The sequence below is a fragment of the Lontra canadensis genome, unplaced genomic scaffold (assembly GCF_010015895.1).
Source record: "Lontra canadensis isolate GAN:19392208 unplaced genomic scaffold, GSC_riverotter_1.0 scaffold107, whole genome shotgun sequence".
NCBI lineage: Eukaryota > Metazoa > Chordata > Mammalia > Carnivora > Mustelidae > Lontra > Lontra canadensis.
Genome location: NW_022631101.1, coordinates 39,563 through 56,584, shown reverse-complemented (window position 1 = coordinate 56,584; position 17,022 = coordinate 39,563). Strand labels below are relative to the sequence as shown.

The window sequence follows — 17,022 nt, the reverse complement described above, 5'->3', positions numbered from 1 at the left end:
AAAAAAAAAAAAAAAAAAAAAAAAAAAAAAAAAAAAAAAAAGGTTCTCAGTTCCCCTCTGTCACGGGGAGGGGGCACACAGCCCTCCTCTTCCTGGGGCAGGTAGAGTTTTCCCACAGGACTGGGAAGACTTGAGAGAGGGGAGAGAGCCACCTTGTGGTGAGAGAGGGGAACTGAGAACCTGGCCCCGTTCTCCGTGTGTACATTCCACTGGGCCAGCCCGGCATTCTGCTATTTCAGGTCTTGAAAGTCCTGACACACGTCATTTATTCTATTTTATTTAAAAAATTTTAAGAGTTTTAACTTTTTTATTGGGGTATTACTTAGAGCACAAAACTTAGAGCACAAAAACTTAGAGTACAGCTCAATGAATTTATGTATATACATATATATCTATGAACTTTTACACGTGTATGTATATGGAACTACCACCTAGGTCAAGATATAGAATATTCTAGCTTTCTAGAAGGTTCCCTTGTGCCCCTTTCAGTCAACACCATCCAGAGCTAATGACTTTCCAATTTTTCTCACCACGAGTTAGGTTTGCCCCTTCCTGGTATTTATATAAAAGGAATTGTACGAACACTCTTCTGTTGTTGGCTTCTTTCACTCAGTGTTACGTCGTAAGAGTCTACCATATTGTTGCAATTGTTACTTTAAAAAATCACTGTAAAGCATTTCATTTTTATGAATATGCCACATTGGTTTCCCAAGTCTGTTGTTGGTGGACACATGAGCTGTTTCTAGTTTTGAGCTTTTATGGGTGGAGCTTCCAGGAGCATTCTTGTATGTGGATATATGCAGTCACTTTTCTTGAGTAAATCCCTGGATGTGGAATTGGTAGGGCATAAGGCATATGTAGATGTAGTCCTAGCAGGTACTGCCCAATGGTTTTTCCAAAGTGCATACTGGTATTTTTTATTCTGTGATATAATTATTTTTGGTATTTTTAAAAAGTCAGAAATTGGAGTCCTTTGTCTTGAGACACGCACAGAAAATCAAGCACTGCATTGAAAGTTTGTCGTAAACAAAGTATGCTCATTTCTATTTCCTTCCCTTGTTTGTAAAGCCGCCAAAGTAATTTACTGTTTAGTTTTCATTTCTTGGGTTCCTAGGAAGAGAAATTGAACATTATTTCCAGTCTCCCCACACGCTGGGTGATTTATGGGTAATACGTTTTCTAGGGGTCTGGATCCTTTGGCAGCTGTCACCCCAGTAGCCGCCACAACAGCACCCTTCACAGATGCTGCCCTGAGCTAGGACCCTACTTCTCTTCTCTTAGGATAATTTTTTTAAAAATCAAGACTTTCTTCCCTAATTACCCCATTTGGACCTAACACCTAAGTTTGAACCCTGGAGGAATAGTGCGGTGGCTGAGGGCACTGTATGGAAAACAGTAGTGACCAAAGACATAAAATGAATGGTTACTGGGCACCTGTTCTGTTCTAGGCACGGTTCTAGTCACTGGGGCTAGAGGAGGGAACAGAACAGACAGAAATCCCTGCTCTCGTGGGGCTTATTTTCTAAGGAGAGAGACGGGACTATAAACAAGTATGACAGAAGATGGCGGTAAGTACAAAGGAGAGAAAAAAAGGTGGGGAAAAGGGAGTGTCTGGGTGGGGAGGGGATGGCTGCAGTGTGATAGGGGCAGTCAGAGAAGGTTTCTTTGAGAAGGTCTTTGAGTAAAGCCCTGAAAGAGGTGACACTCTCGATAAGCAGGACCGGTAAGGGTGCCTGGATTGCTCAGTGAGTTAAAGCCTCTGCCTTCAGCTCCGGTCATGATCCCAGGGTCCTGGGATCGAGCCCTGCATTGGGATCCCTGCTCAGTAGGGAGCCTGCTTCCCCCTCTCTCTCTGCCTGCCTCTCAGCCTACTTGTGATCTCTGTCTGTCAAATAAATAAATAAAATCTTTAAAAAAAAAAAAAAAGAAGGACCGGTAAGTGCAAATGCCCTGAGGTGGGAGCATGCCTGGTGCACCTGTAAAACAGGAAGGACACCAGGGTGACTGGAGTGACCCAAAAGGATGTGTCTTAGGAGATGAGGTCAGAGATCAAGGAGTGGGACAGAGAGTGTAGGACCCTGTAGGCCATCATAAGAACTTTGACTTTGACTCTTGAGTGTGATGAAGAGCCATTGCAAGGTTTTGAGAGGAGCTTTTAGACTTATTTTTAAAAAAAGGATCACTCTGACAGCTGTGTTGAGAGTAAAATATGGGGATCAGGGAGGGCAAAGGCTGAGGCATCAAACCATTGGCTATTGCAGGAATCAAGGTGGGAAACGGCAGTGTTCGAACAGGGAAGTGGCAGTGGAGGTAATGAGAAATGGTCAGATTCTAGAGGAATTTTGAATATCTGTAGGATATGCTAATGGATTGGATATAGCACAGGAGAGGAAGGGAGGATGATTAAGCATAACTCCAATGTTGTGGTCTGAGTAGCACACTTAAAAAAAGGAACCCTTTTATTATGGGCAATTTCAAACATGTCCATAAGTAGGCAAAAATAGTGTAGGAAACTCCAGGTAGCTACCAACAAGCTTCAGTAATTATCACCTATGGTCAATTTCATTTTTTCTATGCCCCACCCCATTCTCTGTCCCAAACTATATTGAAGCACATCTCAGTCTTACTTGCATTTAATATGTAAATCCTTCAGGGGGCGCCTGTGTGGCTCAGTTGGTTCAGTATCTGCCTTCAGCTCACCTGCGCTGGGATCTGCCTGGGTGGAGCTCCCTGCTCAGTGGGGAGTCTGTTTCTCCCTCTCTCTGCCCCCCTCCCCTTGTGCTCTCTCTTTCTCAAATAAATAAATAAAATCTTTTAAAAAGATGTAAATCCTTTAGTACATTTCTTTAAGGAGATAGGCCTCCCCTTTTCTTACTAAACATGACACAAAAAAGTTTATTACCTGTTAACAGTTGACTCTAACAGAGACCACGAGAGCCTCAGTGGTACCACAGAAGGGAAAATCAGGGAAGGCTGTTTGAGGCAGGCTCTTCATACCAAGAAACTGGCCAAGATCAAGCAAGGATTATGACACAATGGTTTAGGGGTTGATGAACACAACAAAACGAGGGTCTTGAAACAGTCTTGACAAGCAAGCTGTTGTCTGAGATGTGAGCTTTTATAGATTTTTCCTTCTAGGCAAAACTTTCTTGGAACAAACCATCGTCATGTTGAAACACATGGTTTCAGTTCTTATTTCAAATAGAAATTAAAATACCTAATACAGTTAAATAGCCAGTCGATTAATAATTTCCTTTCTTATCTCATAAAAATATTTTTCCTGGTTTTTCAAGTCAGGATCTAGGTGAGGTCCACACATTGCACTTGGTTTTGTGTGTTTAAGTCTCCTTTTAAGGTATAGCTTCACCTCTTTTTTTTTTTTTTCCTCTAAACGTAATTTTTGACAAAGCCAGGTCTTTGTTTTTTGGAGTTCCCACAGCCTGGATTTTTTTGATTGTACACCTGTGGGGTCATTTAACATGTTCCTTTGGCCCATGAATTCCCTTTAATCTGGTAGTTAGAACTGTTGATCTCAGCTTTAAAAAACATGGCAAACAGTGGGAAGATGGAAGAATTGGAAGGACCAGGAATCTGTCTCTTCATCTAGTTGCTTTGACAGAGTCTGTCTGATAGAACTGTTTGGAACTCTGTAGTATGTTGAAGACTTTCAATTTCCAGGGGAAGGCTTGGATGGTAAATTGTAGTTAATTTTGGTTCTTTTTATTTTTTTTTAAGATTTTATTTTGAGAGTGAGAGAGAGGGAGAGAGCGAAAGAGAAAGAGGGAGGAGGGGCAGATGGAGAGGGAGAAGCAGGCTCCCCACTGAGCAAGGAGCCCAGTGCGGGACTCAGTCCTCGGAGGCTGGGATCATGACCTGAGCCGAAGGCAGAGGCCCAACCCACTGAGCCACCCAGGCGCCCCTCTCCAATTCTTTATACCACTTCTCTTGTTCCTTATCCCTAAGTTAGTAGGGCCAAAGCCTAGAAATGCAAAGAGCCAGAAATATCTTACTGTTCAGCCTTGAAGTTTCAAAGTAGGCTTATGTAAAGTAAGACAGAGAAAATAATTCTGAAGGGCCAACTTTTGATTTGATAGACCTGGAATTTTCAAGTTCCTTGAAAGGCCTTATGGCATGATTGTTGCAAAACAATAGATTTGGGAAGAATGTGTGATAGTGGTCCGTGTAAGGTGAATGAGAAATCCCATGGCTAGGCCCCATCTCTTTCCTAGGACCTAAGGAGGAAGCAATTCCCTGTGCAATGATTTTTTTCTCCAGATCTTGGGGGAATTTCATCAGCTGTGCGGGATGCCACCACAACCCAAGTCCTGAAGCACTGCAGTGGAACTTGAAAGCTGTTGGAAGAGGCCCTGAAATAGCTGAGAGAGGGATGGCAGAACTGAGAGGGCCCGCATGGGTGACCATCAGTGTCCAGACAGGGTTGGAAGTTCCCAGGGGCCGCCAGCAGGAATGGAAGCCAAGTTCCAGGCATCAGCAAGAACATGGACACGAGCAGCAGAGAGGCCAAAACTAGACAGTCACCTCCTTCCCACCAGTCCTGTAACCAAGCCCTGGGTGAGGAGAGTGGAAAGGGAGAAAGCCCTGAGGTGGCTGAGTTTATTCAAACTGGTTAAGTTTCTACCTACCCCTGGGTCAGATGAGGGATTGTTACAACCAAAGTATCCGAAAAAAATCAACAATATATCAAAATACTTTTATGTTATGTACATTTATGTAAATATATTATTATATTTGAGCTTGTGGCCTAAGAAATTTGCCCGTGCTGCCTGAAGTTCTTTGGCATATGATACACGTAATTTTTAAAATGCCAAAACAATCCACGGGCCAAATTTTGGAAAATTATGTAATTCTTCCATTCACTCAGGGTTTTCTCCTGTAACTGTCTTCAGTGCCACCAGAAAGCCATTGTCCTATGGAAAACATTTACTTGGCTTTTTTGTTGTTGTTTTTGCCCTAGATGGCATTTACCAGTCATGGCTCTGAATGCTTATTATTTCAGAAACTTATATGCCCCCTCATTAAGTTCAAATTTGATTTGTTTGTGCTTTCTCCTGTAAACTGATGGGAAATGGGTTGCCTAGGGCCAAAGATGAAGTATTAGCTGGAGTGCGCCTTTAAATCAAAGAGTTGATTTAGAACCAGACTTTCTAGAGTCAAAACTTTCTAGAAGGAACTTGGATGGACTATACTATGGCCAAACTCCCCTGTCCTTTGTCCTCTGTGGGGTCAGTAGTTTGCATTAAGTCTTCTTCCACCCCCAGTGCAGTTGGCTATGTCAGGTAAACCACAATAAAACTATTTAAATGAAATAATAAATGTCTGTTCCCCCTTATCCTTTCCCTACCTTTTACTTTTCCCTATGTGGTTCCTTTATCATTGGAGTCTTTTATAAGATGGGTTTTATGTGTTCTTGAGTAATAAGCAAGAGAAGTAAAAAACACATCTTCCCCCCCAAGGGTCCCAGACCCCAGTTTTCATACCCTGCTGAGCCCCAGCTGCCTCTGATGTTCCCTGTGTCCCCTGAAGATGCATGAAGTAGGCAGCAGAGAAGAGAAGGAAAGATATAAATGGGCAAGAGACAAGACATAGGAGATGGGGTCTGTTATAACAGAAGAATTTGGAGTCTGATTTTTCAAAATCTGCCATACCTCCCAAGGAAATACTAGAACACAGCCAACTGTGGCCTTAAGGTTGGGCTCTTGCCCAGCGAGCAAGAGAAAGTGACCAATTAAGAGTGGAAGGAAAACCAGACTTTAGGTCCAAGTATCAAAGTTCTGGTTTTGCTCTGCCCATCGCTATGTTAGTGTGAGATAGTCAAGTTTTCCAGATCTCTGCTTCCCTTTCTGCAAAATGTGTGGGTTGGAGACAGTGAATTTTCAGGGCCCTTTCAGCACTAAAATTCCGCTTCTAGTCTTGGGTTTTACACCAATCACAGCAGAAACTTTATTAGAAATATAAAATACATCCACAGGAACTCTCTGTTCTTCAGCTCTCCAGTCGCTCCTCAACTTGCTGACCAGCAGTCAGAAGGCTTCCAGTCAGAAGAGGTGTCCTGCAGTCCAGGATGAGAAGTGCTTCCTCAGACACAAAGGACAAGTTCCTGCAGTAACAGCAGCAGCACTAGCTCTAACCTCCAAACCAAAACAGGAAGCCAGGTGGCCCCATTTTCAGTCTTTCGGGGCTGAGGGAGAGACTGATATGGACAGATCTCCTCCACCCACATGGGCCCTACTGTAAAGATCCCAGACATCAGCCTGCAACCAATTATGGATGTACAGCCTTTGACCTCCAAAAATGAGTTGATGCCTCCTGTAGAACAAGAAAGGATGGGAAGATGCATAGATGTTTTAGGAAATCAGAAGGGAATCAGTCCTTCCTCATTCCTAGAACCCTGGAGTGTCAGAACCTCTCGGGATCCACCCAGATGTCTGGTTTTCCAGCCTCTGAAACCACTGGGTGTTGAGTTTACCTCCAGTGATCTGAAGTCTTCCTTGATAGCACTGAAGTGTATCATTGGGACAGGGAAGAGAAGGAGCATTCAGACAGGTTCCCAGAGCCACACAGGTTGGGCAGTGGAAGCGTGGTGACACACTGGGAGCTAGAAGGTGAAACAGAGGGCAATTAGGGTATGTCCTGCCTCTGGATTTGTCTCTTCTTTCTTCCTTTTTTCCCCAAGTCTTTGCTGCTGACACCACCGCAATCAAGGCCTATCACTGCAACCTCCCCACACCTTTTCAACTGATTCTCTTTGCTATCAGAACCCACCCAACATGACTTCCAAACTGTGTGCTTAGGTGTGGAGACAGAGATGAAAAGGACACAGTTCCTGTCATTGACATCACAGTGTAGGACATGCCAGTAATTTTAGTACCTCTCAGAAGGCACTGTGTCCAAAGATAATGGTGAAGGAATGGAGGGATATCTAACTATTTGGAAGAATTTGCTAACTATTTTTACAGAGCAGACACCTGAGTTGAGGTGGAGGGTGAACAGAGATTAGCTGAGTGAAAATGGGGGTTGGGGGAGTAGCAAAGTGAACAGCAAGGACAAAGGTCTGGAGGTGTGAGCAGCTTGCTGGATTTCGGGGACTGGGAGACACTGCTGTGTTAATATTCAGTTGGCAGACACAGATAGGGCTGGACTGGTTTTTCATGGCCAGCATCTATTCTGATTGGCCAGTACCATATCTGTTGTTAAATATTTTGACTACTGGCCCCAGCTGGAACACGATAAACAGGGAAGGAAGAAAAGGAAGTGAGCTGAAAAGGTAGGCAGGGCTAGATTGCCATAGGGGCTGGCCACATCCGGGAAGCAGTAGCTGCCAGACTGATTAAGCCACACCATCCTGCTTGGAAACCTCCACTGGCCCCTTACTGTTTAATAAACACAAAACCCAACTTAACACCTCGGCCTTCTTTGCCGTCCTAGTGCTCTGAGCAGTGTTGAGACCTCAAGGTAACAACTTAGAAAAAGGCAGGCAAAAGCTCTGAGGTTCTGGGGCATCTGGGTGGCTCAGTGAGTCAAGCCTCTGCCATCTGTTCAGGTCGTGGTCTCAGGGTCCTGGGATCGAGCCCCACATCAGGCTCTCTGCTCAGCAGGGAGCCTGCTTCCCCCTCTCTCTCTGCCTGCCTCTCTGCCTCCTTGTGATCTCTCTCTCTCTGTCAAATAAATAAAATCTTTAAAAAAAAATGAGGTTCTTTTGTGTATGGCCCCACTGGGCCTGAGCTAAGTAAGAACACAGAGAAGGAAGGCCTGCCATCTTTTCAGGGGTTTGTCTACTTTCTCTCAGTCCCCATGTCTCACCTCCTGGCGTTCCTTGGGTCTCCTCCTCCCTCCACAGCTCCATTAAGCTCCCCTTGCTGTTGCATAAGGACTCCTCACAGTAGCTGCTGTAGGACACTGTGATTATGCCTGGGGGTGGGGAGTGCTGGACATACGTTGTCGCCAGGGTCCTCTCCGGGATGCAGCCCTTAGTGCCCAGAACTGCTGTCTCGGCCCCTGTTCGGAGACAGTGGGTAAGGAAAGCAGGGTGTGGGCCTAAGGTTTGGCCCCGGGGAGGGGGAATGGCCCTGCCAGGACAGACCCCTCCTCCCACCCAACCCAGCTGCCCTTTCTCGATTTACCTGTTTTAATCATCAGAAGGGATTCCTGGCAGAATGACCCACTGTCACAAGTCTCAACTTTCTCTGTGGTCCAGTTAAACGTCCTCTTTGGGTCCTTTTCTACACTCGTGGATATGCCCCTGTGACAGTACAAACTTGGCTCCACTGCGGAGGAAAGGAGATCAAGGGAAGCACGCTTGGCCTCCCCTGTGCGGCCCTGGCCCGTCCTCTTCCCCAGAGGTGCCTCCTCTGTGAACCAGCCCTCCCCCGCCCCGAGCCCCCATTCTTACAGGCCAAGGAGGGAGGCCCAAGGAGGAGGAGGAACAGCAAACTTTGGACGCGACGGGCTCCCATGGCGTGTTTCAGAGCCGCCTGGAAGAGCGGCCAAGGATCTGCGATTAGAGAGAGAAGAGGGGGCTGCTCAGCCTCACACAACCAGGCTGCACGGACCTTGCGGCGAGGACTGGCGCTGCAGGGCGCACGGCGCCACAGAAGACCGTGGCCCCCACGGTCTAGCCTGCGAGTCTGAGCACATTAGCACGTTTACGGTGCCTGTTTCCACAGGGCAACCCTCCGACCCAAATCCCCACTCCCCGAAGCCAAAGGTGTTCAGCGACCAGGACCGCCCAACCTCGGGGTCCGGCCCAGATGCCCCTTCAGCCTCAGCCCGGGGTCAAGCCCATGTTCTCCCAGGCCCCGGGATTCTCGGCCCCCGGGCCTCCCGCAGCTCCAAATTCTGCCATCCCAGTCCTGTTCTACCGAGGGCTCCAGGGCTTTACGTTCCAGCCGCCATTTCCCGCAGGACCCAGGATTCTGAGTCCCCGGCCTCCTCCCCTCTCAGACCCCGGAGTTCTTTCCCCCCATCCTCTTTCCTCAGAACCCAGGAGTCTGGGTCCTCAGCCCTCCTTTTCTCTTTAAGGGACCCGGATTCCACCTGGCTTTCAGATAACCTCACAGGAACCTCACGCTGCTGAAGGAACGTCCTAGAACGCCCCTCTCATTCCACTCCCCCTTGGCTTGGTGTCTCAGAGACACGGAAGGCGGGGCCACCTTCGCCCAGCAGGTCACTCGAAGCCCCATTGGTCAATGTGAAAGCATCTGATGCGCTCATTGGATGAACCCGAAGAACTTTGCACCCCATTGGCCTTGGAGAAGCCCGTTCCTGGCGGGCTTAGAAGGCACGCATACGCAGAACGGCGAGCATGCTGGGATTTGAGGGGGAGGGAACAGGTGTTGCTGTGCTCGGCGAGGAAAGCAGGGCTTGCGGTGCGTCCTCAAGTGGCCTCCGTGACCGCTTTCTCTCATGGGGCGGTGGAGTAGGCTGTGCTTGGAGGTCACACCCTTGGCTGTCCTCCACGGAACTATTCCCCTTTCCATGTGCCCAGCCTGGACCCCGCCCCCACCCGGTGGCCCTAGACACTGGGGGGCAGCTTGGTCTCGTCACCTTCCCTCACGGTGGATCCTGGCGGGCCGGTGGGATCACAGCACCAGCCCCCTCCATGGACGTCTGGAAGGTTGACTGGAGCAAAGCCGTCTTCAGAGTCGTTTCCAGCACCCCTGACGGCGTGCATGAGCCGTGACTGTGAGGGCACAGGTTGCCGCCATAGCTCCCCCACGTGGCGGTGCCTCGACACCAGTAAGACGTGGCTTTCGTTCCGATTTCTCGTTCGTAGCTGGAAATGGAAGCTTTCCAGATCTATATGTAATATGAAGCAAAGGGGTGTTTTGTGTACTCTCAGACTTGGTGCTGTTTCTGTGAGTGCCGTGGTGTAAATGAGTATTTATTCATTATTTTTAAAGATTTTATTTATTTGAGAGAGAGAGTGAGCAAGCAAGAGAGAGAGAAAGCACCAGCCAGGGGAGGGTCAGAGAAGCCGACTCCCCGCTGAGCAGGGAGCTGGATGTGGGACTGGATCCCAGGGGATCAGGACCTGAGCCGAAGGCAGACGCTTAACTGACTGAACCAACCAGGCGCTGTAATATTTATTTTTAATAGAGAAAATACCACAATTAGAACAATAACAACAACAACAACAAAAACTAGAGAGAGTTAATACAAATATTAAGAGAAAGCAATTTAGCTAGATAAGGAGTAATATCCTTTTAAGAATTCACCAGAAATGTTTTCAAAGATGAAATAACCCAGGACAAAAGAGCTACAATTAGGTTATATCATATCCCTTAATTATTTCATGTTTTAACATTCCAAACACTAAGAATAGGCATGTGATTCCTGGAGGGGATGAGAAATATTCAGGTGTCAGATGCCTTTAGATCCTGGGGCTAGAGGACAGGATGTGTTAGGATTGTTAGGGGTCAGGAATGGGGGAAGCCCCTTACAAAAGAGCCATGGCCAATCCCAGCCTTGCCCCAGCAATCTGGCCAGGCAGTGCCCACAGTTTTCTGGGGAGAAGATCTCTCTGTATGATGGTAGTGAGCATGGCTGATTCTGTCCTCACTATCTGTCTGGCATATTCTGGAAGCTTTGGCAGTTCTTTGTCTTAATTGATGCCTCCTAACAAGGAACAGGCTTAGGGGATAGACAGTTTTTAGTGCTCATTGTGGTTTTGGCACAGCCTTCGGGAGCAAAGTAAGAGAAAAGATAGAAAGAAATCCACTTCAAATCCTGGGTCCCTGATGCCTGGCCCCAAGTTCTCTCATCTCTCAGGAATCTGTGAGTCCATGTTCCCAGCCCCCTCCTCCCTCAGACCCAGGGGCCCAGACCCCCAGCACCTCCTCCCTCAGACCCAGGAGTCCAGACCCCCAACCCCTCCTCTCTCAGACCCAGGAGTGCAGACCCCCAGCCCCTCCTCCTTCAGATCCAGGAGTCCAGGCCCCCAGTCCCTCCTTCATCAGACTCAGGGGTCTAGCTAGGTCCTAGCCTACTGTCATCTAGACCCAGAAATCCAAGTTACTACCCCTCTCAACTCTTAGCATCTATACATAAAATAAAGTACCCTTTGTGTACTTTCAGAATTGGTACTATTCCTGGAAGTTAAGCTATAAGTGAATATTTATTTTTAATAGAGAAAATGCCTCAGTCAGAATGGTGGTAGTAAAAGCTCTTAATTTTATGTAAAAATATATTAAAACCTTTCCATTGGGGACAGTTAATTTTAAGTATAATTATTAATATATTATTAATAAAAACATAAGGGACAGTTAGTATAAATAAGTATAAATTAATAAAAACATATGGGACAGTTAGTTCTGGTCCCAAGGACCCTGTACCTTAGGCTCTGGAACCCTTCGTCAACCCTTCCCACTTCTCTGACTAGCACTTGCCTTGCCTCCAGGCCTGACCCCGCAGCTGGCTTCTAGTTTCTGTAGCAAATTTATTCTAAATTGGCTCTTGGCCCGTGGATTTGTTTTCTGGGGCTGCCATAACTAAGTACCACAGCCCAGGAGGCCTACACAACAAAAGGTATTATCATCACACTTCTGGAGGCTGGAAGCCCAAAGTCAAGGTGTTGGTAGCGTTGGTTCCTCCTGAGGGCTGGGAGGGAAGGATATGTCCCAGCCCTCTCTCTCTTTGGCTTATGGATGGCTGTCTTCTCCCTGTGTCTTCACATCTTCTGCCCTCTATGTGTGTCTGTGTGCAGATTCTTTTCCTTTGAAAAAGGACACCAGTCATACTGGATTAGGTCCCATATTAGGATTAGGTCCTCATGAACTCATCTTCATTTGATTACCTCTGTAAAGATCTTATCTGTAAATAAGTCACTTTCTGAGGTGTTGGGGGTCAGGACCTCAACATATGAATTTGGAAGGGGCGGGGGGGGGGGACACAATTCAAGCCATTGCAGACAGAGAGAGATATGTGTTGCAGTTGAAGTAGTGAGTACAGAATAGTGTATTCGCATGCTCCACCGACCAAACCAGCCCAGGCATCCCCAACCAGTGGTATGTATGTATGTATGTATGTATGTATGTATGTATGTATGTATTTATTTGCTGGCAGAGGGAGAAGCAGATTTCTTACTGAGCAAGGAGCCTGATGTGGGACCAATCCTAGGACTCTCAGATCATGACCTGAGCTGAAGGCAGACCCCTAACCGACTGAGCCATCCAGGTGCCCCTCTCAAATGGTATTTAAAAAAAATATTTCACTTTCCACGTGTTTGTTGCTAATATTTGGAACTATTTAAGATTATGTAGTATAGAATAATATAGAATATTTAAGTCTTACTAACTTGGGTATAAACTTCAGTCTGGGGCTGGTTTAGCCCTACTCCTAAGGTATGAGTTTAGCCCTACTCCTAGGGGTCTCTACTGAATGTCCTGTGTCTTCGACAAGGTCTCTTTGCCCTGGTTTCTTGGAATTTGAATGTTTTCCCTTTCTGAGTGGGCTTTGGACATTGTTCCACATATAGCTCCCTGAAATTTTTTTTTAAGTTTGTACCAGAATTCACAAGTTTAGATAAGGGGCCTTTCCCCTCCCCCCCTTTTCTAGTCTAAAGTAAATTGCCTATATGTATCTGCTTGCTTGACCCTAGTCAGAGAGGGAGCATGGTGTTTTTATTTGTGTGTTTTTAATTCATTTTTGGCATTGTAAAAATGGCTCCAACCTACTTCTATATAGAGTAACACAAAAGCAGGGATTCAGAGTTAGTGTGGGTTTAAAACTGCATTCACTGATGCAAAAGAAGTAATAGTAAATCTTTCTTTAGGGTCACTTTTTTATTTTTTATTTTTTTTTAAAGATTGTATTTATTTATTAGAGAGAGAGTGCACACCAGCAGGGGTGGGGGGCAGATGGAGAGGGAGAGGCAGATTTCCCCCTGTGTGTGGAGCCTCCCGTGGGGCTCAGTCCCATGACCTTGAGAGTATGACCTGAGCGGAAACCAAGAGTCAGATGCTTAACTAACTGAGCCACCCAGGTGCCCCCCTGGATACATTTTTCAAGTGTGTGTGGGAACACGCGCAGTTTGATGGATGCCTCCAGGCTCTGGTGCACACCGTGAGGATCATGCCCACTTGACTGACTGCCCCCACCTCTCGTCCCTGGCCTCTCACATGAGCTGGGACCGGGCCGAACCCGTCCCAGTGTCCCCTCTTGGCACCTTAACTGCACACATAATTCCAGCGTTCACTTCCGGTCCTCACACAGGCTCAGCCTGCACACATCTCCTGTTAAAGGTCTTTCCTGCCACATGTTGCTGCAGCAAGAATCACAACTCATTGTTGAATCTTTGGTCCCTCCTGCCCCATGTGGACTCTGTCACCCAAGCCTTGCCAGGTCCCCCACCTGCCCCAATGTTTCTCCTATTTCTCTCTCACTTTCTTCTCCACCAGGACCATGAGTCCGAACTGCTGTTTCTGACGTGGACCTGGCAGGGTCTCACCATCTTGCAGGGCGTTAGGTTCCTGCTGTTGCTCTAACAAATTTGCACAACTATAGTGGCTTCACACAACACAATCTGTGAATCCTGACGTTTTGTAGATCAGCAGCCTGACCCAGAAAGAGCTGGAGGGATTACCCAAGATCATCTCCCCATTTAAAGGCCAGCCTGTTACCAACCTTAATTCCCTGTTGCCTTGTCCAGTCACGTATTCACAGGCTCTGGGGAGCAAGGTGTGCATACCCTTGGGGGTCACTCATCTACCCACCACACTTGGCTTCCACTGTCTCCTCTCTCTCAGGCCTTCTCCGCCAGGCAAGCAGAGCGAAACCACTAGAATAACATCATGTAAATAGATCCTGTCACTTCTGGAAAACAAATCAAACCACGAATAAACAGTCCCTTTAGGTATTTCTAACTAACTGCACCTTGAATAAGATACAGAGTCCCTCATGTGGCCCCCAAAGCCCTGCCTGCTGGGCCCCCAGGCTTCAGACGCACTGACTGTTCCAGGTTTCAGGGGAGGTGGGTGTGAGTAGAGAGGGTTGGTTTCCCTGTCCTTTCATTCCTGGAGGTAGATCCCCTTTCTTGTAAATGTGTGGTGGGGTCATGAAGACTCAAACCTTCCATGTAGCTCTTCACACGAGATTCTAGCCTCATTTGAATGATGAGGCGAAAGAACCAGAACATGGCAGACTGCGGATTTCCAAGTAGCTCTGGGAGAGATGTCCCTCCCCACTGGGTGCTTATTCCACACACATTCTTTCCCCTCTGTCGTCTCTCTGGAGCCAGGATCCTTCCTCTGGGTCTTTAGGTTCATCACGTGCCTTCATCCCAGCCCATGTGTACCCGGGACAGCAGCCCCTGCAGGGAAGCTCTCTCAGGCCACCGGCAGGCAGGGAGGCTGAGGGTTCGTGGTCCCAAGCTGCAAAGCCTCCTAGAAAAAGGGAAGGTCCATTCAACAAGCCCAGGGCTCACCAGTGTGGCTGCCACGGCCCAGGGCTGCGTGAGGGTCAAAAACCGTGGTAAGAAATCCTGTCTCTTAACATGAAGCCCAGTGGTACTCCTGAGTGCAGAATGAGGACAGGCCCCAGGGCACCATCTGGCTCTCTTGGGTGAGGATGATTGATATTCTAAGAAGCAGTGGCTCTGGCCCCTTTCCCATGACATGGCAGCTCTACCCACTTGGAGGGGTTCCCTTGATGCCTATCCTGGAGCTTGTGAGTGGGAGGAACGTCATCAAGAGACACATTTTGCACCCTTTGCAAAGTGTCCTCTTTGCCCTAACCATCTGTCAACACCATGAGTGACTCTCCTCCTCTCTCCTCTTCTCTGCCTGCTAGACCCTTCACCTTTAGGGTGCTAATTCCATTTAGTGTCTTCAGAAAAGGCAAATATTTTCTTGAACACAGGGGAGCTTCAAAGGCCACATAGCAGCTGACTCAGGAGCTTCCCAACCTGCTCATCGAAAGTGTCTCCCTCCTCACCATCCCCTGTCCTCTTTCTTCCTTTTTTAATTTAATTAACTATTAGTATTATTTTTAAGGTACATTCTACATGGGACTTGAGCCCATGGCCCTGAGATTAAGAGTCTCATGCCCTATATACCGTGAGCCAGCAAGGCATCTGCTTCTTTCTTCTTTCTTTTTTTTCTTTTTGAATGTGACATCTTGGACTCCTCAGCTCTCTTGAATCCTTTCATCTGCCCCCTTCCACACTGCTCCCTCCTCTACCCCTGTTTCCATCCCTGCCTGCCCCTTTCCCTCCCACCTTGGCCCCTCATCTCTCGATTATCACTGGAGTTCAAGCCTCCTCCCCATCGTGGGCTCTTGAGGGGCTCAGAGATCCAACAAGAAACCATCTGGAGTGAAATGGGCTGATTGGGAGTAGGAAATGAACCTCACCCACCAACACACTGTATTTGTCACACCCAGAGCTTCCTCTTTGAAGGCAGGAAGGTTTCAAAAGCCCCAGGACTCTTCACCCCAATTTCTCCCTTAAAGCAGTCTCTTAAAAAATTAGAGTAAAAAACATATAACATTACATTTACTACCTTTAGCCATGAACCAGTGTATATAGTTCAGCAGCATAGATATATTCTCATTGTCAAACAGTGCATCTCTAGCGCCTGCTCATTTTGTGATTGAAGATCTGTACCCACAGGTCTGTGTTTCCTCCCCTTCTGTGCCCAGGGTCCCCACAGTTCTTTCTGTTTTTTAAGTGTGACTACTTTAGATACCACATATAAGTGGAACCATAGGGTATTTGTCTTTGTGTGACTTGCCCATTTCACTTCGCAGAAATTCCAGAGTGACCTTCCTTTCTAAGATGGAATAGCGTCCCATTGTATGTAGATGCCAGGCGTTCTTTCTCCATTCCTCTGTGTGTGGACACGTGGGTGCTTCTACCTCTTGACTCTGGAAAAGAACCCTGCAGTGAACGGGGATGTACGAGTAGCCCTTCATAACGCTGCTTCCAGTTCTTATGAATGTCAAGTCAGGAGTGTGATGGCTGCATCACGTGGTAAGTCGGTTTCCTCATTGGGAGGAAACTCTGCACTGTGTTCCCCCGCTAATTCCATTTACATTTTACATTTTCACTAACATTGTGCCAAGGTTCCAGTTCCTTCGGATCCTCGCTAACACAAGCTGTTGTACGGTTTTTGGGTTTTGGTTCTTTTGGCTACTGTTGTTGCTAGTGGCCATCCTAATGGGTGTGACATGGTATGTCTTTGTCGTTTGACTTGCTTTATGTAATGATTACTGAGCGTGTTCTCAGAAGCTTGGTGGCCATTGTATATCTTTGGAGAAATGTCTTTTCAAGACTTCTGTCCATTGTTTTATCGTCTAGTTTGTTTTTCTCATTGTTGTGACTTTTAGAGTTTTTACATCTTCTAGACATGAATCCATTAGTAGATATATGAGTTGCAAATCCTTTTCCCATTCTGTAGGTTCCCTTTTCACTCGTTTGATTGTTTCTCTGGAGGGCAAACAGTCTATCAGCTGGAAATGGCCCTGTTTTTCTAGTTGGCTCTTATTGCCTATGTTTTTGGCGTCATGTTCTAGATATCATTGCCAAATCCAATGTCATGATGCTTTTCTCTCCTTTTCCTCTCTCAGCTTCATGGTCTTAGGTTTTCTATGGAGATGCATTATCTATTTTCAGTTAATTTTTGTATGTGGTAGAAAGGAAGGGTCCAGTTTCCTTATTTGTATGTGATACCCTGTCTTCCCAAACCTTTTCATTGAAGAGACTGTCCTTTCTCGTTTGGGTGGGATTGGCACCCTGTGGGAGATCATTCAGCCATGTGTGGAAAGGTTTATCTGGGGGCTCTCTCTTCTGTTCCTTTGGTCTATGTGTGTGTCTCTGTGTCTGTGCCAGGATCTCACTATTTTATTTCCTGTAGCTTAGTAACATGTTTTGAAATTGGGATACCCAAGCCTCCCACTTTTTCTTTTTCTAGATTGTTCTGGCTCCTTGGGGTTATGAATTGAAGGATGATTTTTTTTCTACTTCCTTCCAAAAATGCAATTGGAATTTTAATGTGGATTGCCTGAATG

General features: G+C 46.8%; 1 protein-coding gene across 1 annotated transcript; it reads right to left on the bottom strand.

Moving 5' to 3' along the window:
* Positions 1–5,938: 5,938 nt before the first annotated feature.
* On the bottom strand, positions 5,939–8,474 carry TEX101 (testis expressed 101). Its single transcript, XM_032839145.1, has 5 exons — positions 8,411–8,474; positions 8,142–8,285; positions 7,798–8,016; positions 6,488–6,616; positions 5,939–6,327 (listed from the first exon to the last, which is right to left on the bottom strand). The coding sequence occupies exons 1-5, from the start codon at positions 8,472–8,474 to the stop codon at positions 6,098–6,100; spliced, it is 786 nt and encodes a 261-aa protein (XP_032695036.1). The 3' UTR covers positions 5,939–6,097.
* Positions 8,475–17,022: the final 8,548 nt, after the last annotated feature.

What these genes read in the sequence shown, in the direction of transcription:
- TEX101 (XM_032839145.1), bottom strand. Translation starts at nt 8,474, where the DNA reads ATGGGAGCCCGTCGCGTCCAAAGTTTGCTGTTCCTCCTCCTCCTTGGG. An exon ending in TGGGCCTCCCTCCTTGGCCT is followed by an intron (nt 8,286 to 8,410) that starts GTAAGAATGGGG and finishes TTTCCTCCGCAG; the next exon opens with TGGAGCCAAGTTTGTACTGT. An exon ending in AAGACTTCAGATCACTGGAG is followed by an intron (nt 6,328 to 6,487) that starts GTAAACTCAACA and finishes CTTGTTCTACAG; the next exon opens with GAGGCATCAACTCATTTTTG.